Raw genomic sequence first — 26,943 nt, 5'->3', positions numbered from 1 at the left:
GTGCAGTAGGCCCAGTAGTAGCCGGATGGCTAGGATTTTATTTTGTATAGCATCTGTTTTACTCTGCCAAAAAGTGCTCCTCTATCTGAGGAGACGACAATCCCTGAACTAATCTCGTTACTAGATAGATAGATAGATAGATAGATAGAGATACTAATGGGTTTAAGTGACTCTAGTGGTAGTCATTAGATTAACAATACGTTATAGCTTACACTTAGTTCACATCTGCGCTCAGAGAATCCATTCCCCATTTTGCTTTAATGGTTGGAAACTCGGTGGACCCCATTATAGTCTATGGGCTCCATGGGTTTTCGCGGGTAACTGCTTTTAAAGCACAAGTGCAGGTGTTTTTGTTTTTATTTTAAATGGCCATCTGCAAACATCTGTTTTTTGGGGTTTTTTTTTACAGACTCCTGGTCTGTGAAAAAAATTGGAGACATGATATGTTTTGCTGACCAATCATGACCATTAAAAGTTGATGGGACATCAATTAGGGAAATAAAGGGAGGCATCTGTGGACATTGTGAAAAATAATAAAGGGGACATTAGAGGAGCCATTGGGGACCTTAGTAGGAATACTAGAAGATTAGGGAGTAATGTTAATATAAGGAGGGAATCAGGGTAAATGGACCACTCATTGACTAAATACATCCAGGCTCCACACTCCTAACGTTGTAATGATGTATATACGTTCTTGTACAGTTAAGCAGCTGCATGAGATTGTGCAGCTTCAGAAGGTGACTTTTACAATAGCCAAACATCCCAAAGCGAAGGCAGGTTTAGTTCCATCCTTGACTTCCCAATCGCTCAATGAGCACTGTGTGTACAGCAATAGGAGCCCCTTCCCTTGCAGTCTTTTAAACCTGGATGCCACTCTGCACACTTCAGTGAAAAAAACTGTCCAAATAAGTCCTTAGGAAGTTTATAATGTACTCTCCTTACTTTCTAATTGTCAGATCACATCAAACATTGTCTCTCAGCTGGAGAAAGTAGCGACAGATATCTGGAATATATCTCTTATATTAAAAGCTTCGGATATACTGACACAGGTACTCAACAACAGTGATCTGTTGTCACCAGAGTCTCAGGTAAGTTATATCAATGCGAGAGGAAACCAGTTTAAGCTGCCATGTGTGTTCACCTGAGTCAATAACTCTGCTCCTTCTTGTCCTATTACTTCCTATTAGCAATGGTCTATTGCAGACAATATTATCCATTCATATATCAGGATTATTACAGCTTTATAGGCTTCTAGAATGACTGATGCCTTTGATTTTATATAGAAACATATAGGGGAAGTTTTAACAAAACAGCGCCAACAATCAGCACTGTTGTGTGAATATAGCCTTAAAGAGGACTTTTCACGTCCTCATCGATGTATAGTATTATACACCACTAGAAAGCCGACAGTGCGCTGAATTCAGCACTGGCTTTTCCAGTGTGCCCAGCAGGAAAAGCCCCCTCTGACAGCACAATTCTATGGAGAGCACTGTCAAAGGCGGTGTTTCTCACAGCCCACCGATGTCACTGAGCTGTACAGCATGCCCTTCTGACAGTGGAGAGATATCAGTACTGATATCTCCAGCATCGGGCACATACAGGTAAAGCCGACAATGCGCTGAAGTCAGCACACTGTCGGCTTTCTAGCGGTATATAATACAGCACATTGATGAGGACGTGAGTGGTCTTCTTTAAGTTAATCAGCACTAACATGAGGGCACTATATTTTTGCTATAGATGTACTCTATTAGAGAAGATTGTATACCTTCATCATTGTGATGGTTTTTTTTTAGGTCAATGCTAGCGACCTTCTGCTGACTCTTGGAGGGCAGCTGTCTGGCTCACTCAGCGAGGATGTTAATGTCTCCAGTCAGGTGGTCATTGACGCAGCGCAGTCTCTGTTTAACGCCTTTGATACCACAATGAGGGCATCTCTGGACAACTATAAGAACTTGACCTCGGATCAGGTTAATCTCTTTTTGCTTTGTCTAATATAAGATATGTTACTAATTGTATTATATTATACATACAGTATATACATTATATTGTTGTCACTTCTGAATGTAGCATTTGAATTTTATTTTTTTTTGTGTAATGACCATGCAATATTTTTCTGTTGTGATGACCTTACAAACTTTTTGGTATGGACTATGGACATACTTTTTCTTTTTCCCTCACTTTGCATAGGTGATTTGGATCATGGATGCCTCAGTAGGTTCAATGGATTATGTGGAAGGGGCCCTGCTGTCCCTAGGAAACTATTCCGTACAGAATCATTCTTTTACATCCAGCTTATCCAGCATGACTTTTGCCAGGTTTGTCAACCCGACAGGATAAATTATGATGAATGAATCAGAAGTCAGCTATCAAGCACATACAGAGGCTTCTAGTGATTCTATCTGCTGGCTAGTTAAAATGTACCATCACATAACCTAGTTTAGATGTGTTTGAGTACATCTATGAAGTACAATAAGTATATGTGGCTGTTTATGTGAAAAGGGCCCACACTGTCGATATGGAGTTCTTGGTATCATTGTAACGGTTATGGTATAACATTGTCCGAAACAGCAAAAAAATTTTTATTGAAAGCACAATTGACATATTTTTAAATAAAATTTTTGCATAAAACAAAATTGTGATTTTTTTACCCAAATATGTTTTGGACTATTTTCTCTATAATTAGTATCGACGATCTGGGCCCTTTTCACGTAAACAGCCACATATAGTGCCATGCCAAGGTGAGCCAATGTTATATAATCCAAGCTTGATCATATAGCATTGCCTATAAAACGGATTGTTGTGCCTATTTGTTTAGAATTTAACATACCATTTTCCCAAATGTCAATATTCAGTTCCAAATGTGACTATCCAAATTAGTCAGAATTTTTAGCAAAAACAGTCAAAAGGAGATTCTTCTTATATAACATGCAGTAACAAGTAGTTACCACAAGATGGCTATATTGTGCTCCAAACTTATAGTAATATACGCTGCGTATATTTTTCCCTAGAGCACTTGGGCTGAAAATAATGAAAAAGATTCTGAGATCAATTCAATCCAAAGCAATGTAATTTAAGGCATGCATCTTCTACTTGCAATAAACATGCTTGACGTGCTGTGATTTGTTGTTATACTCTAGCTTGGATGTCGCATAGTCACTTCTTACTAAAATTATGCATTACTTATGTTACATGTTCTGTTTTCTAATATGGATTTTGCTATCTTCAGAGTGATATCTTCAGAGCTGACCTCAAGACCTTTCACCACTGACCCTCCGGCCAGCTGCAGAGTCACCTTCCCCACTTCATCAACTTTGCAAGCACAAACTGAGGCCTATCAAACAGTAAATGTAATGGTGAGTTAGACATGTTCCCACAACGTGAACATACAGTCCTATGAAAAAGTTTGGGCACCCCTATTAATCTTAATCATTTTTAGTTCTAAATATTTTGGTATTTGCAACAGCCATTTCAGTTTGATATATCTAATAACTGATGGACACAGTAATATTTCAGGATTGAAATGAGGTTTATTGTACTAACAGAAAATGCGCAATATGCATTAAACCAAAATTTGACCGGTGCAAAAGTTTGGGCACCTCAACAGAAAAGTGACATTAATATTTAGTAGATCCTCCTTTTGCAAAGATAACAGCCTCTAGTCGCTTCCTGTAGCTTTTAATCAGTTCCTGGATCCTGGATAAAGGTATTTTGGACAAACAATTCAAGTTCAGTTAAGTTAGATGGTCGCCGAGCATGGACAGCCCGCTTCAAATCATCCCACAGATGTTCAATGATATTCAGGTCTGGGGACTGGGATGGCCATTCCAGAACATTGTAATTGTTCCTCTGCATGAATGCCTGAGGATTTGGAGCGGTGTTTTGGATCATTGTCTTGCTGAAATATCCATCCCCGGCGTAACTTCAACTTCGTCACTGATTCTTGAACATTATTCTCAAGAATCTGCTGATACTGAGTGGAATCCATGCGACCCTCAACTTTAACAAGATTCTTGATGCCGGCATTGGCCACACAGCCCCAAAGCATGATGGAACCTCCACCAAATTTTACAGTGGGTAGCATGTGTTTTTCTTGGAATGCTGTTTCTTTTTGGACGCCATGCATAACGCCTTTTTTTATAACCAAACAACTCAATTTTTGTTTCCAAAATGAAGCTGCCTTGTCCAAATGTGCTTTTTCATACCTCAGGCAACTCTATTTGTGGCGTACGTGCAGAAACGGCTTCTTTCTCATCACTCTCCCATACAGCTTCTATTTGTGCAAAGTGCGCTGTATAGTTGACCGATGCACAGTGACACCATCTGCAGCAAGATGATGCTGCAGCTCTTTGGAGGTGGTCTGTGGATTGTCCTTGACTGTTCTCACCATTCTTCTTCTCTGCCTTTCTGATATTTTTCTTGGCCTGCCACTTCTGGGCTTAACAAGAACTGTCCCTGTGGTCTTCCATTTCCTTACTATGTTCCTCACAGTGGAAACTGACAGGTTAAATCTCTGAGACAACGTTTTGTATCCTTCCCCTGAACAACTATGTTGAACAATCTTTGTTTTCAGATCATTTGAGAGCGGGCTGTCCATGTTCGGCGACCATCAAACTTAACTGAACTTGAATTGTTTTGTAGAAAGAAATGGTCCAAAATACCTTCATCCAGGATCCAGGAACTGATTAAAAGCTACAGGAAGCGACTAGAGGCTGTTATCTTTGCAAAAGGAGGATGTACTAAATATTAATGTCACTTTTCTGTTGAGGTGCCCATATTTTTGCACCGGTCAAATTTTGGTTTAATGCATATTGCGCATTTTCTGTTAGTACAATAAACCTCATTTCAATCCTGAAATATTACTGTGTCCATCAGTTATTAGATATATCAAACTGAAATGGCTGTTGCAAACACCAAAATATTTAGAACTAAAAATGATTAAGATTAATAGGGGTGCCCAAACTTTTTCATAGAACTGTATATACTGTGCTATTCTCAGCTGAGCAGGCCCATAAATATCATATATACTCATACCTCCCAACTTTTAAAGGACAGAAAGAGGGACAAAATGTGGGCGGACTGTGGCAAAGTTAGCTTCACCCACTTCTAGATTGACTCCACCCATTCCCATCCATTTCTCATTGGATACACCCTGCACATCTCTCCCCTCACAGTACACACTGCACCCCAAATATCTCCCCCACAGTACACCCATGCACCCCACATTTCACCCCCCCACACACAGTACACCCATGCACCCCACATTTCATCCCCCCACAGTACACCCATGCACCCCACATCTTCCCCCCCACACACACACACAGTCAACCTTGCACCCATATCCCCCCACAGTACACCCAGCACCCCACAGTCCACCCTGAACCCCACATCTTCCCCTCACACACAGTCCACCCTGCACCCCACACCTCTCCCCACACTCACAGTCCACCTTGTTTGTTAATAAGTAAAACACTTCAGGGGCAGAGTGGGACATGCGGTAAGCCGTGCGGGACAGCAGTCTAAAATCAGGACTGTCCCGTGGGATGCGGGACATTTGCGAGCTATGTATTCTAAGGCTTAATTCATACAGACTTTATATGGTTCCTCTGTACTTAGGCTACTTTAGAATCCATAGCAGTAACGCAGCTATATATTACTTGGTTTCTGTGGTCTAAAGCATTAATATAAGCCTATATTCTGTCTATGATATAATAATGTGCCTGCTGGAATATATTGTCAAAGTCCCACTTCAATTGTCACAATATTAACCCCTTCTCTGCTTTTCTTTTCAGCTCTTGGCTCTCTCTGTTAATCCATTTAGTCATCTGAGTCCTGTGGAAATAGTAGGCCCTGTGGTTAACATATTGCTTGCATCTGATAACGTTGGGATTGGCATTGAAAACATGACAGAATACATTGAGGTGGGCAGAGCTTCTGGCTTGATGTTTTCTCACTGCTCCAGGGTCTGAAACATCAATTTACATTAAGTGCATCAAGAGCCGGGGTAGTGATGTATGTGCCGAAGGGATGAATGTCAAGCCATGATTCATAGCACTGCTCATACTTTCTTTTTTGTTACATTACGCCTATTGCATCTATAAATATTACAACTACTTTTTACGGCATCAGGCCTGCCCGTGTACTCGCCTTCCATGCTCTGACACTGCATTGACTCAGCCACAATGATGACAATAGTCTTGGAATTTTCTGATAGTAAAGAAACACTATGGGTGCAGCTCAATGTGTCCCGCTCTGGCATATGTGGCCTTCATAATGACACAGCAGGTTGTACACTCGCTCCTAGTGTCTACAATTGCTAGCCACTTCAACTTATATTTCCTCCTCTCAGTTACATATATTGGGAGTCAATATTGGGAGTCAATATAGATCTACATATGTACTATATATACATTACATGTATAGTACACCAAGTATGTACCCAGCCAGCACATAGTGCATGTATATGAAATGTACTATCTCAGTCCAGCTGGTATTCAACTGTGCAACTCTTCCTACTGCCCCATGGATAGAATTGTATTCAACCAATTCTTGTATAGTAGAAAGAGGTGATGTCTTTTCATGTCTGCTTTAGCACAGCAGTGGTTCTGTTACAACAGGACGTTGATCTAGACTGACAGCCGCTCAATTTGAGACCTTGCCCTTGAGTCCTATATATGTGCTGTACATATACACTATATTTGGGCAAACGTTTACATATTTATTCAATAATGAAATAAAAGTTGTTTTACAACATGTTTTATTCTCCATACCTACTTTTCATCAGTTTTTCTTTCCATTATACTTATTGCCCTTATGAGTTTTTCATTACTATTCTGCCAGGCCATTACAGTATGATGCCAGCGATGCCATGTAATAACATGTTTTTGAAGTGCAATATTTTTTCAAATTTTTTTTTTAGATTGTGTTGATAAAAAAACAGAGCTCACCATCTAATGAGTCCAAGATATACGTGAGTAAAAATAAGAACATAATCTTAAATGTAAACGTGACCTCTACCAACCATTCTGTGGTCCTGAAAGTTGAGCCAGATCTCCCAGTTCATCTTAACCTATATTTTGGATTTGAGAAAACACCCAACAGCAACTTGTTCCTGCAGAACATCTCTCTACCTGACAGTAAGACACTGATTGTTGATTATGCATTTACTATGGATCAATCATATATCATCATTATTATGATTTTGCTTACTTGTATATAGAGATGAGCGAACACTGTTCAGATCAGCCGTTCCGAACAGCACGCTCCCATAGAAATGAATGGAAGCACCTGGCACATACACTTTGCCGGCGGCCGGTCGCCGTGCCAGGTGCTTCCATTCATTTCTATGGGAGCGTGCTGTTCGGAACGGCTGATCCAAACAGTGTTCACTCATCTCTACTTATATAGCACCAGGGGCGGATTGCCAATGTATATAACTGGGAAACTTCCCGGTGGGCTGACTAGAATATCGGCCTCTGGGCTGGCAAGCTACCTAGCTAAAGGATCCTTACCCTGGCAATTAATGCAGAGTGCAGCCCATCTGCCCCCACTCTATCCCCTGCTGGGCGGCACTGGGAGTATTTGTTGACACCTGTAGCCATTTTTGTTGTAAGTGCTGTTAGAAAAGTTGCAAACATGAAGTTTGAGACATTTTAAGGTATGTTCATGCAGAGTATTTTGGCAGTGGATTTAGACACAGAATTCGCCTTAAAATCCTCTGCCAAACTGGCTCCCATTGACTTCAATGGGAGCCGCTCGCTTCTTTTTTCCGCTAGCTAGTTGACATTGCCCTATCTTGCCATGGATTCCACTGTTGACTCAGCCGCAGCACAAGACTCCCTCCCGATTAGGCCCATTCATTTGGGCCTAATCCAGAGCGGAATTCTTGTGTTGGGGCTTAGTAAATTTCTGTCACGCTGTAATGTATTCTCTCTGTTAACAGGTGGTTTATATACCTGGGTGTTTTCTCCAGAGTACTTTGTAAACGGAACTGGGATGTACATTATAAATGTGACTTTGAGTAATGGAAGTATATGGGAGCAACAGACAAGTTTGGCCTTTTCTGTTAGCCTATTTGCTGTGCAGTGTATTTTCTGGGAAGAAGATTTGAGAGTATGGAATGATTATGGCTGCCACGTGAGTACTTAACCCTATCCAATCCAATACACTGTTTTTGAGCACCAGTACCAGAGTTCTACAAAAAACAGTTATTGATGCCTTTCATTATTGATCAATCCAAGAACAAATCCTCTTATTTAAAGTATCAAAGGCCTCATTGACAATTGCATATTTTGTTAAGTATTTTGCATCACTATGTGTAAGCAAAACCTAAGAGGGGAGCAAACACAGAGAAACAGAACAATGGAAACATTTGCACTCCTGACTTTGGCTTTCAAACACTGCTGCAAAATAAAGCCAAAAAATACTTATTGTGGCACTGCCATTATACAAGTCTGAATTTTCTATCTGGCCAGTTATGCATTACCCATATCTGCTTATGCCCAGCAGAGCTATATAAAAAATAAATTACTAAGTGTTATAGGGAGGTGTCACTCTGCCTCCCCTCACTTGCATATGTCCCCCAAGTCCTTGCTCCCTCTCTCAGATGCCCACACCCTTTGCTGCCTATTATAATTGGTTTAGATGCAAACATTCTTGCTATTGTCCGTACTGATCTAAGTCTTCCTAGTTGGTTATGGTTTTTGTTAATGTTCTTGTGTTACCTTATTGGAAAATTGTTAATAAAACATCTGACTGTACAAAAACCTTTACTAATAGTTAAATAATGTGAATTTAGGCTAGATTTTTCACAGTGGCTCAGGTTGTATCATAAATGTGGTCAATTTTGTGATATAATTTTGGCACAAAATATTCCATTCCCCATTCTGATAAGCTACACTCTTAAATGAGGCTCCATTGTTGAGCTAATGGTCATAAAGGTCTAAAACTGGATGCAACATTTTATGCCATAAATGCACCAAATTTTCATGCGTTTTCATTCGGAGCACACTAATAAATCTGCCACTAGGTTCCTTTCTAAACTACAGAGCTAAGAAATTGTTATCTGTCACCATTCAAAACTTCGTCTTCCATTGTTTCTGTAACCACTTTTCTTCATGGATTCTTGAAGATCTCTAATTATTACTGCCGTTATTGTATACAAATTCGACTATAAGTATGCTAATGAATAAATTGATAACAGGGAACTCCCTTCTGTCACCTGGTTATAATTCTTCCCTGCTGTGACTGTCCAATGAGAGGGGTAGGCTGATACCATGTGACCTCACTCTCCTCCTTTTCAACAGCAGCTTGAGAAGCACAGTGAGAAGAGGAAAAGCTGGAGAACATCTAAATAGGATATGAGTAGCTCCTCCTGAGCAGACATAATGATACATAAATCTAGGCCTGGATCTCACATGATAAAACCTTTTCCTCACCTGCTGCATTCACAATAAGCCCTTCCTTCAAAGCAAACAAAAAGTAACCTATTAAATACAGATAATTCCTCTTCATGATCTTCAATAACCCTCAGATATAAGCAATTTCTAGGTTTTCCTCTTCACAATGTGCAACTTCTGCTGCTGAACAGAGAGGCGAGTGAGGTCACATGGTTTCAGGCTGCTGCTGTCACTGGAGCATCTCACAGCAGGGAATGTTCACTCCCCATGGAGTTCTGGGACCACCCAGTTGTCAATTAATTTTTATATTAGCTTTTCTATGGGTTAATTTACCCATAAATTGCAACAGTAATAGTGGGAAAACAGAGGAGTTCAGAAGAAAAAAAAAAGTGGCTACAGAAAAAGGGAACAAGAAGAAGAAAAGTAATGATGTAATTTCACACTCTTGGACTCTCTTTTAGTTATAGGCCAATCTATTTGCTTTCGACAGGTTGGACCAAGAAGCACAGAATCTGAGACTCACTGTCTGTGCAACCATCTGACCTTTTTTGCAAGTTCATTCTTGGTGATGCCACACGTTGTGGACCTCAGTGACACTCTTATGCTCTTTGCGAATGTTGCAAATAACCCAGTTGGGGTGGCACTGCTTGCCAGCCTGGTAGGATTCTTCCTGATTGTGTTATTTTGGGCACTAAAAAAAGATAAAGAAGACCTTAAGAAGGTATGTTACATGATTGAACTGTACGAGATAAAGCGATGATTGACAAATACATGCATTCTTGCGCTATCACTGGCACAAAGTACTAAGGTTCATGTAATAATATTTGGTATTTCCATTCTATACTCAGGTCAGAGTTGCCATCCTTACAGATAATGACCCTGCTTTTCACCATCGATATATAGTCAAAGTATGCACTGGTTTTCGTATGGGATCTGGTACTACTTCCCAGGTATGTACAGTGTATAGCAGGGGTAGGGAATGTACGGCTCTCCAGCTGTTGCAAAACTACAACTCCCAACATGCATACTGGCTCTGCTGTTCAGGGAACTCCCATGGAAGTGAATGGAGCATGCTGGGAGTTGTAGTTTCACAGCAGCTGGAGAGCCAAAGGTTCCCTACCCCTGGTGTATAGCCATTGTTTTATCACAAGTGATGTCTCTTTTTCTCTTACATTAGATATGTTTTGGAAAAATTAAAGGGTTTTTCTGAGCTAACAATAATCATGATCTACCATAAAGACAGGTCACCAATTTGAGATGTGTGGGGGTCTGTCACCCAACACCCCAATTGACCAGCTGATGATGATGGAGCAGGAAGCTAACAATTCCTTTCTCTGTATAGTGGTGAAGCGGAGTCACTGCAGCTTAGGTACCATTCATATACATGGGAAATGATCTACACTACCTTGTCCGACTACTACACAGAGAACAGAGCTTCTGATCGGTGGACAGCTGAGATTTTTCCAAGATATTCTATGATTCCTTCCTTATGCATTATGTTTATATTTACCTAATCCATGTGATGCTTTCTACATTTCTGTTTTTTTAGGTAGTACTGACCCTGTATGGTTCAGAAGGGCAGTCTGACCCCCATCTTTTATCAGATTCTAGTAAGCAGGTATTTTGCAGAGGGGCAGTTGATGTTTTCCTCTTGAAGACACGTTACCTGGGGGAGCTTCATACCCTGAGAATTTGGCACAGTAACTCTGGAGAGAGCCCTTCCTGGTAAGAGCTGGGGAAAGATGGTGAATTCATTGAATTAGTATGTACTGAACAGATTGATCAATGCAGTCTGACCAAATGTGGAAATGAGAGATGTCTATTGATCATTGTATTCTATAGGTCTGTTCCATAAGTAGCTGTTTTGTTAAACCAAAGCAAATTTGATTTCCCCTACCCCCTGGATGTTTTTGACAGGTATGTACATCGTGTCACTGTGACTGACTTGGCTGCTCAGAAGACGTGGTACTTCCTTTGCGACTCTTGGCTTTCTGCCGACTTTGCTGATTGTCAGATGGATCGAGTATTTGCTGCTGCCTCTAAAGCCAACTTAATGGCTCTAAGGTATGAAATGAAGTAGGACACAATGAAGGGAATTGGGGAATATATTCAATACAGCTGAATCCCACATTTGTGTAGAGTTTTCTTTCACTGGATCACTTTTTTGTTAGGCCATCTATAAGATACACTTGCAAACAGCCCTATCCAGTAATATGTATTATATAACGACAACATATGTAAATCTATGAGCTAAATTTTCTGATCCCTGATTTCGCTGTTTTATATTTGCAGGTATCTTCTTTTCTCAGGCACAGTAGAGAAATTCCTTAAAGATCACCTGTGGTTTTCTGTGTGGACTCGTTGTCCCTGGAGCCCGTTCACCCGAGTGCAGAGGATCTGTTGCTGCATGAGTCTTTTGTTCTGTGGTCTGGTTATTAATATCATGTTCTGGAACACTCATTCAGATGAGGACTCACAAACAGGTACGCAGAAACAGACTTAAGAATAGATTATAAAAATGATATATTTTGAACGAACCTTTTACTATTGGTTCAACCAAATGCTCCATCTTCTGCTAATTTACAAATACATTACAGTGACCCTTTTCTGTAAAATCCAAAATAATACATCAATGGATCTGAAGGTTTCCATTACTTGATAACAAGCAGAGATCTTGAAAATGGGTAGGAATTGAAGTCTAAGTATGAGAATAAGTTTAAAGCAGTCCTTCACCACTTTCATCAGTTCCTGTTCTTAGCATCTTTTAATAAGTAGAACCCCTCCAATAATTCCAGTACAGTTGGATTTTCCTTAGCTCCCACCATTTCTGAGCAATCAATGCTATTAGGTTCTGTGCTTGATAGGCCACTTAGGTTCTTTACTGTCAGGTGGGTGGTGCCAGGCAGGAGCAGGCAAGGGGGCATGATTCAAAGCTTCAGTCAGAGGTGGACAGTGTCACAGCTCCGAATCACACCCCTTGCCTGCTCCTACCTGGCACCACCCACCTGACAGTAGCCTGTATAGAATATGAGGCACAGAAACTAACAGCACTTATTACCAGGGAATGGTGGGGGCTATAGAAAACATTCTGTGATAAAATCAGTGTAGCAGCCCCTATTAAAGGATGCTAAGAACTAGAACTGGTGGAGGAGGTAAAAGGTCCCCTTTAAAGGTCCTCATACTTAGTGCTTCAATTTATTCCCCATTTTCAAGATCTCTACTTGTTATCACATAATGAAAACCTCAAGATCCCTTGACTTTTTATTGTTAAGGTTTCTGTGGCATTCATAGCACACTGCATGCCATTTTATTCTTTCCAGCAAAAGCTACAGAATCTCAAGCAGAGACTCTGTAGGACAATGTAAATAGAGTCATGTCTAATCTGTCATTTTAGTCCCAGTTAGAATTTACCGTATATTTTTTGCTATCATACTTTACACTGTAACCTTATATCTGGTCTATTTGTCTGTAGGGAAGTTTTTCATAACATTTACTCAGATTAAAATCAGCTTCCAGTCCTCTGCCATCCTGCTGCCTGTGAACCTTCTGATTGTTCAGATGTTCCAGCTTATCCAGGTGCAGGTGAAACAGGTGACACCAACTCTAAACAAACTACGCGTTTCTCTTCCTCCAAAACTACCAACCAAGGAAGCTGTGACACAGCAACTGCTTAAGGTAAGATCATACCACTTACATGTAGATCTTTCCACCAAAGTGTATTAAAGTGATTTCCCCATGCATACTTTTGGTTAGGGTACCTCTTGGCAAGAGAGTGTTGACTGCTACAATGCACGGAAAGACATTTTCTCCAGTTGACAGAATGAACCGAGAGAAGCATTATGGTTCTAGCATTTAGAAGGTGCTGGCCGCAGTGTTTCTGTGAAGCCATGCACATGCGTGAACAGGCTCTGTATAGCTGAGACAGACCATAAGAAGAGAAAATGTTTTAACCCATCAACAAGCACAAGCAGCTCCCACAGTTTCCTTGTTCAGCACAGAGGTGGCACTTTCATTTACACACCCCTTTCTCTGCCCGGACCATTTCTACACAATTGGCAGAAATTTGCTGTTCTGGCTTCCATTACATGTCCTGTCATTGACAGTCAGTCACCGTCACCTTTGCAGTGGTGACTGGACCCAAAGAGTCTTTAGCGACAAATCCAGGTTCTGTTTGGGATCTGATGATGGTCGTGTTTGAGTATGGAGGTGTCATGATCAGCAGTTTAATTCTGTCTTTATTATGTAGTGACTTTTATTGCCTCAACTGCTGCTGTGATAATCTGGCCACAGTTGGTCGTTGGACACTCATCAATATGTGCAGAACATCCTGCGGCAACATGTGTTGCCTTTCATGGGAACGGTTCCAACTGGCATTCTTCAGCAGGATAATGCACGCCCATACACAGAATTCTATCCAGTCAAGTATTTATGGGACCAGCTTAGGACATCACCTTTGGCAATCTACAAGTGTGTATAATTTAAAGGCCCAGTTGCCCTATCTGTGAGAAAATATGCCATAGGATACCATACAGAACTGGTATGTCTCCGTGTCCAGCCATATCTCATCTTGTCTCCAGGATAGTGGTAACACAACAGGATAATAGAGCCTGCTTCTTTTTATACAGTTTTCCCCAATAATCTTATATTTTAACTCTAATATTGTAGCTTACATATATCATCATTACATTTGGACATATAAAGTTTCATTCCATTCCAATGTCAATGAGTGTACTATTTTTTCTAAGTTGGATACTTTTCTAGAAAAGCTAAGTGATATGGCAAACATTACACCTATCACTAGGGTTGTCAGCCAGGTGTTATCTCATATACTTCTGTCTTGTTTTATAGGAATTAAAAGATATTGTGGATTACCTTCAGAAATATGTCATCCAAGTTTTGGGTGAGAGTGCTGATGAGCTGCCATCTCCAAAATCTGATTCAGTGCTTGCTTATATAGAGACATTGTCCTGTCTGGTAGAGTCCTACATTTGTATTCCAGGAGAAAAATCCCAGAACAGCAAGCATGTGACTGGTGTGTATATCCTACAACCGCAAATACATATAGTACCCTAACTGAAATGATTGAATCTCTTATTATCTATCTCTATCACAGTGATTACGCCACATCAGTGTCACTTCTTACATTATCTATACAAAATCTTGGAGAATCTCCAGTATCAGGTCTCCTCTATGGATCTGGATTATGTTCCTAAACCTACTGATTACATACAAGCCTCAAATATTCTGTTTGACTTAAAGGAACTTTTGCATACTTTCAATGTGTCTGGGGCGCCTCTCCCAAACAGGTACCCATTTGCAATCTTTTTTCCTATTACCTGTGAAAATGTTCCTGACTAAAAAGAAAATATTGGCTTTTTTACTTGGCAAACTGTATAGTGTTCTCTTCACTGGTCCCCATACAAAATGTAATGCTCTCCCACAGAATATAATGGTCTCCCCAGTGGCACCACTGTAGTATAATGCTCTTCCTAATGGGCCTCACAGTATAATGTTCTCCCCATTGACCCCCTCCCACACTTCATAATGCTCTCTAAACTGTGGCCTCCCAATATATATAATGCCCCCAAAGTATATATAATGCTCTTCCCAGCACCCTCCCTACAGTAAATGTAATGCTTTCCCCATTGGACCTCCACAATGTATATAATGTGCTTCCCAGCCCCCCGTATATATAATGTTCTCCTCAGCTCTCTATCCAAAACAGTATAATGTTTTCTCCACTGTCATTCCACAGTATATATAATGGTCTCCACAGTTCCCTCTAGTATATAGTGCTGACCCCAGTGACTCCCCTCACAGTATATATATCTAATGCTCTCCCTTACCCCCACAGCATATATAATGCCCTGCCCAGGCCCAACCCTTTTATAATGCTTTCCTCAATGGCCTCCACCTTATATAATGCTCTCCCCAGTACCCCACCCTACAGTATATATTATGCTTCCCAGTGGCAGACATATAAATAAGTAAATACATTTTTTTAGCTGCCTTAGTGACTACTCTCTTAACCCTGTGGAGCACTGTGTGATCTCAGTTTTAACTACATTTAGCCTTGTTTTTTGTTTTGTTTTTTTAGCTTGACCACCAGTTTTCCTGTTACGACCAATCAGAAAAGATGCTGTCAAATGCCAAAATTTTTCACCTTCTTGTGTTGGTTTTTCCTGTTTGGAATCAGCTCATTTTCCGCCTATTACATGGTGCTGATTAGCCTGGACATGACAAAGGATAAGGCCATCAGCTGGCTCGTGTCCATTATTCTCTCCCTCTTACAGAGCATCTTCTTCATACCACCAGTTAAGGTAAGAAGCCACATCTAAACATGTTTCTCCCTCTCTTTCACACAGATTTTCTGAATGACATCTTGTTGATGGCTGTCACCCTGGACCTGTAGCCCTATCCGGACTATAGATCTGTCATTTGGCATCAACTACTTTTCATTGACAGAACCCATCAATATGTAAGGAGATATTGAAGGCTTTAAGTATGGTGGAAATATTGTTCTCTAGGTAGCTGAAAACGGATCCCTATTGTTACTAATACGCAGTTTCATTGTCTGGTCCTCATGGAGCCTCCAGCTAAACACAACCCTTGCAGATCACCTGGGGTCTTCCACCAGCAGAGAAAGGAGACGAGACACCAGGTTTTGCACCAGGGTTTCCTTCTTTTTTGCAGCAGATGTTATAATACAGCAGAACTTCACAGGGTCAACACTCAGTGAGGCGCTAAAATAAATTCAGCCTGTGTGACGAAAATCATACAACCACTGTTTCAGGGAATGTGTCGACAATGGCATACATATAAATTATGGAGCCCCATAGCAAGAGTCAAAATCGGGCCTTTAATCTTCCAAAAAAAGGCAGGGTGTAGAAGGACAGCAGCTGTAGAAAACTTTTTTTTTTTTTCTTGATATGTATAAATTCATGCATTTAAAGAATAAAAAAGAAAAAAAAACCTCAGCAAATATTTCATTGCTTACAATTATATCACTGTAGGATAACTTTGGTCTATAGAATCCACTCGTCCAGTTGACAGGGAGAATACCGTAACCTTTCTGCAACATTTTTTCTCTAAAGCCTTCCTTATTTGACTATAAACTGACCTACTGCTACTTTTTCATCAAAAGGTTAATGTGTACCTCCAGTTCTAATTTTTTCACAAATGAATAGTAGTGGTTTATATATGAAGATTTGTGATATATCTTACTAAAGAAATTGTTTTTTTCTCCACATTTTAGGTGGAGTTACTTTCTACATTTTGGTCTATGAAGAGGGGAGAAGGATAGAAAAGACACTCAAATAATTGCTGCTTTTCTATTCTGAATTATTTTAACATAGCCATGTTTGCAGATAAGAGTCTACTAGTGCACAGAAAAAATCAGTAAATCAATGAACTAGCTGGCAGGAGAATCCTACTTCTCCCCTCCCTTCTCCATAGAGTTGTATGTGTGAGGCCGAATACCAAGATGAATATAATGTAAACCAACAGTCAGAATAAAGATATGGAGCAGGAGAACAGATTAATAAGTGGTGAAGAAAACACATCTCCTTGATAAGATACTGTATATTACAAAGTTTGTTATATTCAAATGCACTATTCATTTATAAAATTCACTATGTTGTTTATAATCGGAGGTACGCTTTACTGATCTCCTGACAGGGAGGGATCATGTGTGACAGACTATCACAAATTTCAGCAATTCCAGGGGAGAGAATTTAAAATACTTGTATCGTAGATATCAAAAGAGATCAAAATATTGTGAAAGAAACCTGTGGGTCACCTCCTTCCAAGAACCCCATAGCAATTGCCTACTCTGCATGATAGGTATGCCATATTGTGTTGCCCCTCTCCTTAAGATTCAGGCTTCCACTCTGCAAAAATTACATTTTAAGGTACACTGGTTCACCAAACCAACTGATGTTCTGGTGGCTATGTCCCTCTATCCTCAAGCTCTCGACGCAGCTCTTTTACCTCTAGCTCACCTGGCTTCACCAGATGTTCTCTCACACAAGCTGTAATCCATCAGTGAGGTGACCTCGTGCTCCTGACACTGTCTTCTAGCTCCTCTATCTACTGGAACAGGCCTTTAAATGCCAACAAATTACCTTCTTTGGGTAGTCTGGGCAAAGCCTGATGCCAGTAACAAACAACTTCTCCAAAAGTGAGTCTCATGGATGCAACTTTTTTTTTGTAACTCTTATTTTATTTTATTTATTTATTTATTTATTTATTTTACAACTTTTACATATACAAGAGAAAAAGCATCATCACAGACTCATATGGGAAACTTCTTTCTGCCTCTAAGGAATCATTACATGATACAGCTTGCATAAATTACTAGCACACCGAAAACCACATGCTCCAGTTTCCTGACTTCTGTGTGAGAAATAGTGGAACTGTTGATGACTGTTGCTCATTCTGAACATCATATTGTTCAATGCATTAACACCAGACAACTGTCATAAATACATTTATAATGCTCTAAACCAGCCTGCCTACAACCACCACTAGGGGGATCTTCATATATACTTGTAGAAATGAATACGGCTACCATTGAACTCTATGAAAGCTGTGAAAATGCCCTCATACTGAGGTCCCTCTACTGGTGGTTGCAAGAAAATACTGCATGTCTATGTTGGGATAATTCAGAAGTTTGCGCATTGTTCAGCAGTGGAGATGTTCAATAATCAGAGACATCTGCAAAACTGGAGTCTGGTTACATGGGACTGCTTGTTAGTTCTATCTGCTACTAACAAACCTACAAAGCTGAAGCTGCTCTGCAACAAGCTAATGTGTCAAAAACCCAGCCATGCTTTTCTAAGGGTCCATTCACACGAAGGAAAATGGTGAGGTATTTGGTGTGGAATTTTCCACGCTGAAAAAAAAAAGCCTGCATTGATTTCAATGGGTTCTGCTAGTTTTTTTTTCCACTAGAGGAAAATTCCACTAGTGGAAAAAAGCTAGCAGAACCCTTTGAAATCAATGGGAGGCTTTTTTTTCAGCGTGGAAAATTCCACACCAAATTCCTCACCATTTTCCTCCATGTAAATGGACCCTAATTGTTATCAGGCAGGAACCATATATGCATTGGAAGATAACCGTCCACAAGAAAGAAATCATGGTAAATATTCATGTTGCGGCACTTGGTGTTATGGGTTGAGGTGCTTGGAGAGGAACTCCCTCCGAAAATACAGTAAAGAAAAATTCAAAGACATTTTCACCTGGCCACCTTGCCTTAATGGAGAGTTCCAGAATATATCTTTACTATAAGGAAGTCATAGCTGAGTTTCTGACAGATGTCAGACTATAGAAAGTTCCTGCATTCAAGTTCGTATCCGTTGGCCACCTTTGAAGACAACAAACTGTCACCATTTAAATGGGAGAAATAGGAAAAACCTTTAAAACCCTGCAAAATTTTACTTACTTATATATGCAAAAATGTTTAACTTTTATTTGTCAACAAATTTAAATATAACCCCTTTAGGCTAAGGCCCCATTTTGCGGAAACACAGCTTTCTTTGCTGCGATTTTTTTTTGAGCCAAAGCCAAGAATGACTACAAAAGGAATGGGAAATATAAGGGACGTTCTTATACTTCTCCCTTCTGCTCAATCCACTCCTGGATTTGGCTCAAAAAACGCCGCAAAATCTGCAACAATAAAGCTACGTTTCCGCAATGTGGGTTACTTAGTCCTCTGACGCTGTCACTTTTTGTCGTGGGTCACTATCACAGGTTTTTGCACAGACTATCTTCATGTACCGTATCCTGAAGAGAAGCAATATTGAAGATGCCGCTGAGGAACAGCAGCTATATGGGATTCTTGACTTGCTAGGTTAGTACAAAATTTAGCTTATCTGTTTTGGCGGACAGATGAACAGTCTTTTATTTCATATGTTTTGCTGCGTCCATTGAGAAAGTGTCAGCTACTAATGCTAACCAGTTCTGTATAACATGGCAGTGTACAGTAATAGGATAGGGGTATTAGATACATGTCCATTTGTCATAAATGATTAGGTAGCAAATACCTTTAATATTAGAATTATTATCATATGAATTTTGCCACCACTATTGTGTATTCACAGTAAGCCGCGCGGACTGGGAGCTCTCAGGCTTCAGGGACCCATCCAACCCAGTGTATCTGGCGCCATCTAACAAGAGCACTACCAGTCTGAAGAAGCAGAGATCAATGGAGATGAAGCTTTACAAACTGATCCATGACATTGTTGGTACTGAAAATAATTGGATTTTCTGCAGATTTTTTTTTACTTCTTGTTAGAAACAAATTCAATAGCAAATCAACTTTGAGGTAAAGGCTAAAGTAATCTAAGACAGACTAGGGTTTCTGCCTAAACACCATTTAAGATATGGCAGTTACTAGCCAGTGTATCTCTAGCAACCAAGTCCATATGGCAAAGTATCCAAAATTACAAGACAGATTTAAGTTCCATTTGTGTGTATCAAATGTAGCTACATGAACTATAAAACAAGGTGTCCTTTCTTGCAGTGCACATGACTGGTTGCATGTAGTTGGCCATGGTTAAATGGCACAGACCGCACATGGATGACATCCGTGTGTTGCTTGTACCTCCATGGCTACTTTCACCAATGTCAGTGAACATGGGCCACAACACAGTCAGGAATAGTTGAAAAAAAAACCCACAAAGCAAAAAGATATACAGTTCACCAATAGAGATGAGCGAGTACTGTTCGGATCAGCCGATCCGAACAGCACGCTCCATAGAAATGAATGGATGCACCTGGTACTTCTGCTTTGACGGCGGCCGGCCGCTTAACCCCCCGCGTGCCGGCTACGTCCATTCATTTCTATGCGAGCGTGCTGTTCGGATCGGCTGATCCGAACAGTACTCGCTCATCTCTATTCACCAACAGTGTCCAGATCAGAAGTCCAGGACTCTGAATGAAGGTGCATGAACAAACAGGTAAACCCAGATCCAGGGATCGGAAAGTAGTCAACACATCCAAATAAAATAGATCAGCACTAAAACAAAAATTGTAGTTAAAATCATATATAACTTTGAAATGTATCCATCAGTCCAGTAATCCTGAAAAATGCTTACATCATGACTAAGGGTCCATTCACATGGTGTAAACGCGCGCTCATTTTGGCAAAATACACGTGTAAAAAATACTCCCATTGACTTCAATTTCTCTGCTTGTTTGATGTGATATATTCCTCTTAACAAGATTCACAGAAAGGGGTTGACCAATCCACCAAAGGAATGTTATAAATGATAAAACTTCACTTTTATTAAGTTGCCATTAAAAACATGAAAAAGAAAGTATAAAAACATGTCTCACACCATAAACCAACTTTACAGCAAAAGGTGTTGTAAAGGAGTGAGGCCCTATTGCAGGTGCATACCCTACAACCTATTCCTTACTACCTCCCTATAACAACATAAGATGTGCGCTAGAACTCAGCAGACATTGATAAGAACAGAACCTCTATTCGTGGGGCTCAGTGGATGATTCCCCCACCCCTCCGAGGTTACTGGCCTAACGCCACGCCAACAGAGAGGGGAGGTACCACTGGCCAGGTTCCTGTTCAAATTGTCAGTGAGTGAGCACCGCACCATTAACTATTTACACTGATCCTACCCCTTTCATCTCTAAGAAAAGAGATTCATCTATTAGCAACGTCCTCACAACTGGACAGTACTAAAACACTGCTGTGTAGCAAAGTCAGCGGTAGGTGAACTGACCGCCGGCAGGACCGCCGCTCAATAATCATTGACTTCAATGACATTTTTTACATGTGTAAAAAAACGCGCCATGTTTTTTGATGCGTTTTTTGAATGGACCCTAAGACACAGGAATAGTACCTGTCCTGAGTTTTGGCCTGGGCTCACAACCTCATAAATGTGAAAATACACGATCATGTGCATGCGGCCATAGAAATGAGAGGGTCGGTGTGCTAGCTAGCACACTGACGGTGCACACAGTGGTGTACATGAAACCTCAGACAAAGGTCTCTTATGCCATATGATCGATCAATCTAACCACTGTTGAGATTGGGTTTTAAGCCCTTTTTTTTTTTTTTTTTTTTTTTTGAAAAAAATACATTTCACTACAATTGAGGGTGGTATAAGAGTATGGATGGTAACTGTTAGGGTGTAGGTTCCTGAAACATCAGTATTATAGATAGATAGACAGATAGATAGATAGATAGATAGATAGATAGATAGATAGATAGATAGATAGATAGATAGATAGCATATAATAAGTGAGGACCTTGGAATAGATTTTGCATTGAGGTCAATGAGCTTAAATTTACGCCTCTGGGTGGTGACACACTCCGGACCTGTATATATCAACAGTCTTAATAAAAGATTGATGAATTTTAGGCTGTGTGGTAACAGTACAATTGCATGACTGTAATTATATTCTGGATGTAGGTACCCCATGTGTTACTGTCCGTAGACTGATTATTAGGAATAAGAACTTGTATAAGGGTAAGTTCACACAGAGTTTTTTGGTCCGGAACCTGAGGCAAAAGCCGCCTCAAGTTCTGGACCAAAATACAGGTAGCTGCGACTGGATGCTGGTGCAGTGCACTCCAAATGAATGGGCCTAGTCAGGAGGGAGTGTCTTCAGGCGGATGTTGCGAGGCGAATCCGCCTGAAAGAATGAGCATGTCGCCAGAACAAACGGCTCCCGGGAAAAAGAACTGACCGGAATTGATTTCAGTGGGAGCTGTCTTTATAGTCAGGATTTTGAGGCCTCAAAATCCTGACCAAAAAACCCTGTGTGAACTTACCCTAAGTGTTCATTCCTGATAATTGTCTACTAAATTGCCTTAATAGGGACTTTACTAGCCAAAAAATATTAGGGAAGTTCGCCTAAAAGCTGTTACTTATAAACCGTGTGTATCCTTGTATGTCTTGTGAAATGATTTTAGTATTAATCTTTTGAGCTTTTTCTGTTTTTTTTTCTTTTCGCTAGTGCACTTGATATTTCTGGTTACCACTATGGTCATGGTGTATGCTGACAAAGGTCCAAATGAGTATAACCTGTACATGGCCATTGACAAAAGCTTCTCAACAATTAAAAATATTCAGTCTATACCAGATTTTTACAGCTGGTCACGCAGCACGTTGCTACCAAACCTGTACACAGATTACCAAGGTAAGTCGGTCACTTGAATCAGATAGTGGCGGTTTTTCAAAACTGGAGTTCCCGACCCCCTGGGTATCGTTTGAAGACCTCTAGGGAGATTTGTGACCTTTCAACAATATTTGCACTATCAAGCTAAAGTCCCAATATAGACGCTGATAGGTGAGATTGATCACATGACCAATATCAGTGGCCATATCTGGAGTACTGCATAGCTTGGGATCAGGTGGGAGAGTAAGTGGGTGAGTTGGGCAAGTGAAGGATGGATGGGTATGTAGTAACAGAGTCCCCAAAAAAACATGTGGGCAGGCAGGCAGTGTATCAGTACACCAAGTAAGTGTTCAGTACATTGAGGACATTCATTGGTTCTTGTTCGACCTCTGACATCCACCACCATTTAGGAACTGTACTCCAGCAGGTGCTGCTTAACAATGAAGCCTTAGCTGAACTGAACTACATTTCCCAAAGGGCCATTGCATTGGCTGTGCAGGATTCTTTCTCCTGCAGGCATACTACTTTGTAATATACAAGAAGTTCATGAACCTATTTATTTTCTATGACCTTTTATCAGGGTTTATCACTGATGGAAACTGCTTCCTCCTGGGCAGCCCTCGCATCCGTCAGCTGCGGAGAATATTTAACAGTGGAGGGCAGCAGGACCTGTACCATGTAGAGGATACAAAAAACTATGGCCCTGAGTGGAGCACATTACTAAGCAGTGAGGTTTCTCCTGACATGTGGATGTACCGTACGGTAGATGAACTGGGAGATCATCAAATATGGACAGAGATGGAATACTACCATGGAGGGGGTTATGTCACAGAACTGGGATTAAACATGAGTTCTGCAGACAGGTATGATGTGGGAGGCTGCCTGTGTAGGATGTACACAAGTAACTAAGGTTTAACCAACCGGTAACTTTATTATATCTCTTCTGCAGTGCGATTACCGAAATGGAAACAACACAATGGCTGGACAGCTACACCAAAGTTTTTTTTGTGGAGTTCAATGTATACAATGCCAATGTAAATCTCTTCTGTCTTATTACACTCATCCTGGAGAGCACTGTGATGGGTAGGGCTTGTGTATATAGCTGTCTAATTGAAACCCCATTGGCACCTACAATAGGCAATAACATTAATCTCTATTAATTAACTACAAATGTCATGGGCACACTGTGATAAAGGGATTTCCAAACATACCCCTTCACCTAGTCTGACACTGGACAAGGAGAAATCTGACAGATTGCCGAGGCAACTGTAAAATTGCTAGCAAGTATCTTGTATGGACCTGTTCTAATTACTAGGTTTTCCAGACCTTGTTCATTGATTACCAATCCTCATCAATTGGAGATCAGCAGGGGTTGGACCCTTCCAGCTCTGCCGGTTGAAGTGGCAGTAGCAATGCTTGAGCACCACCTACCCTTCAAAGGTCATGTGACATCACATTTATCAGTGACTTCCTATTCGGAATGGACTGAACTGTGATACCAAATACAGCTGATCACAGGGAATGCCAAGCTTTGAACAATACTTATGATCAATTAATAAGCCTGGAAACCCCCTTTAATGGGAACCATGCACAGTACTTGCTTGTCATCAGACTGCCGCCTCAGCAATCTGAGATGCACCTAGTGTGCAGTCGGGTCTCTCTAGACCCTATGTCACAGTCTAGTCTTTTTCCCTGCTACTTTTTTCTTCTTTAGATCACTGAATTAGGAAATGCGCCCCATCACAACTCCTGCCTCGGCTCTCATTTTATCCCTTAAGTACTATCATGGTGTCTATCATACACCACTATCATACACATATCATTATGATAGGCTCCATTTAACCCTTAAGTACTATCACGGTGTCTGTCAGGAGATTTAGGCAGAGTAAAATACACAGAGGCTCCCACGTTACAAAATATATATGTTTTAATGTGAAACAGTGAGTCTGCCAAGAGGCTTGAGTAGCATGAAATACGTAGAGGGTCCCAAGTTACAAACTGTGTATGTTTTACTGTGAAACACTGAAGCCTTTCAGAAAAAATCTAATGCGAAAAAAAAAGAGGTATCTTCTGTCTGGCTCCACAGTGACTTTATCCTGCCTGGTTCAGCTAAACAGGTCATTCCATATCGTGATGATTAGATGACTTTGTCAAAGCAGGTCTTGTGGGATGTCTCTGCTATGTAGTGCTTAGTATCTACCAAAACTGGTACATGGAAGAACATCATGTAAGCTACCGACAGTATCATGGACCCCCAAGGTTCATTGATACATGGGGGTGCAAAGACTCACCGCTCGGTCTGATCCCAGAGAATAGCTACTTTAGCGTAAATTGCTGAAAAAGTTACTGTCAAAACAGGCAGTACACCACATGAGAGATGGAACCATGATGCACTATGGAAATAAGGTAAGCCTATGAAGGCATTGTGTTCCCAACATTCTTCTGGCAAATTTTAGGTCCTAGAAATCATATGGAAAATACTTTGATGTGTACCACCCACCTAAACATAATTGAAGGCCAAGTAGAGCCCTTCATTGCAACCATAATCTATAATGGCATTGGCCTCTATCAGCAGGATAATGTGCCCTGTCACTCTCCAGAAATTGCTCAGCAGTGGTTTCAGACCATGCAACTTAACGGACCAAGCTAACATCTTGGTGACAGATACCACAATATCAACGATTAGGGGACTTTAGAGTCCATTGCTACTTAGGTGGTGTCATGACTGATCATAATATAATATGGACATGTACAGTTAAGTCCAGAAATAATTGAACAGTGACCATTTTGGCACTTTAGCTGATTACCAAAACCTATTCCAGATACAGTTATATAATCAATATGGGCATAACGTGTAGACTCTCAGCTTTAATTTGAGGGTATTTACATCCTAATAGGAGGAAGGGTTTAGGAGTTACACCTCTGTAATATGTCGCTTCCTCAATTTCAAGGGACCAAAAGTAATTGGACAATTATATCAAAAACTATTTAATGGGCTCCATGGGTTATTCCCTTGATAATCCATGATCATTTAAGCAGGTAACAGGTCTAGAGTTTATTCCAGGTGTGGCATTTGCATTTGGAAGCTGTTGCTGTGAAAGCACAACTTGTAGTCAAAGGAGCTATTAATGGAGGTGAAACAGACCATCATTAGGCTGAAAATGAGAAGAAACCCATTAGAGAGATAGCAGAAATGTTAGGAGTGGCCAAATCAATAATTTGGTTTATTCTGGTAAAAGAAAACAATGCACTTGTGAGCTCAGGAACTCAAAAAGGCCTGGACTTCCATGGAAGACAACAGTGATGGATAATCGCAGAATCCTTTCCATGATAAAGAAAAACCCCTTCACAACATACACCTAAGTGAAGAACACTCTCAAGGAAGTAGGTGGATCAGTATTTAAACTCAGCATTTGGGGATGTCCCTGGGTGCCAGACATCAGGCAGTCAGTGCATGTAAACAATTCTCTACAAAGTATTGAAAATTAACATTTTATTTATGGTAATGTTAATTTGTCCAATTACTTCCGAGCTCCTGATATGAGGAGGCTTTGTAAATGGCTCAAAGGATATTTTGTTTAACCCTTTGCTATAAACCTGAAAGTATAAACTTCATTTGCATCTCAGTTGTTTCATTTCAAATCCAATGAGGTGGGATGCAGAGCCCAGTTCATGAAGATTGTGTCATTGTTCAAATATTTCTGAATATTGAATATATAGATGTGGGTAAGAAGTCACATTCACCTGTTTTGTTCTTCCACTGTTGAGGGGGTGTTCACACTACCGCCACTGTCCACCCAGGGGTTTCCATCCTAATCCCTGGAGAAACTGGACAGGGGACGGATTGTCAGCGGTCAGTTTTAAAACCTATTCATTTGAATGGGTTTTTAAAGCAAAGTGCCGGTGTCCATATGCCGCCTCTCCGCCTGGAAACCGTTTTCGGACATGCTTTAAAAAAATGGGTTTTGAAACTGACTGCTGGCAAGTCGTCCAGTATCCAGTTTCTCCAGGGATTAGGACAGAAACCCCTGGGCAGACAGCAGCGCTAGTGTGAATGCTGCATAATACGTAATAAGTGTTTTTTTGTTTTTTTTCCTGTTTTCCATACGTTCTTTTCTTGGTCCACTTCTCATTCAGGAATTTTAAGCTCTTCAAGTGAACTGCAAGTTATGCAACTGTATCAGTCAACAGAAGAAAACACAACAGTAAAGTCTGTTTGTGAGATTATGTTTATGGTGATCTTTTTGTACATCGTTGTAGTTCAGGTGAGAATAAAGCAACATCAGAATATTTTAGCTACTTTTTTTTCAGTCAGTGACAACTAAGCAGTTCTTACTTGTGTTGAAAGGTGTAAACACAAAGCTCATAGGGCCCCCTAGAAAATTTTGATCTCCCCCTAAAGTAA

At 40.5% G+C, this 26,943-nt stretch overlaps 1 protein-coding gene across 1 annotated transcript in view; it reads left to right on the top strand.

The window, feature by feature from the left end:
- Window positions 1–26,943, top strand: part of PKD1L3 (polycystin 1 like 3, transient receptor potential channel interacting) — a 47,229-nt gene that overhangs the window by 11,398 nt on the left and 8,888 nt on the right. Inside the window, exons 6-27 of the mRNA XM_075283402.1 lie at window positions 957–1,088; window positions 1,794–1,967; window positions 2,188–2,315; window positions 3,227–3,353; window positions 5,790–5,918; window positions 6,917–7,133; window positions 7,940–8,133; window positions 9,886–10,116; window positions 10,244–10,345; window positions 10,945–11,120; window positions 11,313–11,459; window positions 11,688–11,878; window positions 12,868–13,070; window positions 14,244–14,427; window positions 14,509–14,701; window positions 15,493–15,715; window positions 19,146–19,245; window positions 19,496–19,639; window positions 22,377–22,559; window positions 23,119–23,401; window positions 23,488–23,621; window positions 26,676–26,803. Of these exons, the coding sequence (XP_075139503.1) occupies window positions 957–1,088; window positions 1,794–1,967; window positions 2,188–2,315; window positions 3,227–3,353; window positions 5,790–5,918; window positions 6,917–7,133; window positions 7,940–8,133; window positions 9,886–10,116; window positions 10,244–10,345; window positions 10,945–11,120; window positions 11,313–11,459; window positions 11,688–11,878; window positions 12,868–13,070; window positions 14,244–14,427; window positions 14,509–14,701; window positions 15,493–15,715; window positions 19,146–19,245; window positions 19,496–19,639; window positions 22,377–22,559; window positions 23,119–23,401; window positions 23,488–23,621; window positions 26,676–26,803 (3,723 nt within the window). The remainder of the gene's footprint in view (window positions 1–956; window positions 1,089–1,793; window positions 1,968–2,187; window positions 2,316–3,226; window positions 3,354–5,789; window positions 5,919–6,916; window positions 7,134–7,939; window positions 8,134–9,885; window positions 10,117–10,243; window positions 10,346–10,944; window positions 11,121–11,312; window positions 11,460–11,687; window positions 11,879–12,867; window positions 13,071–14,243; window positions 14,428–14,508; window positions 14,702–15,492; window positions 15,716–19,145; window positions 19,246–19,495; window positions 19,640–22,376; window positions 22,560–23,118; window positions 23,402–23,487; window positions 23,622–26,675; window positions 26,804–26,943) is intronic.

Source organism: Leptodactylus fuscus, chromosome 7 (assembly GCF_031893055.1).
Source record: "Leptodactylus fuscus isolate aLepFus1 chromosome 7, aLepFus1.hap2, whole genome shotgun sequence".
Lineage (NCBI taxonomy): Eukaryota > Metazoa > Chordata > Amphibia > Anura > Leptodactylidae > Leptodactylus > Leptodactylus fuscus.
Note: the sequence above shows the minus strand (reverse complement) of the source record. Positions and strands in the feature narration are given on the sequence as shown.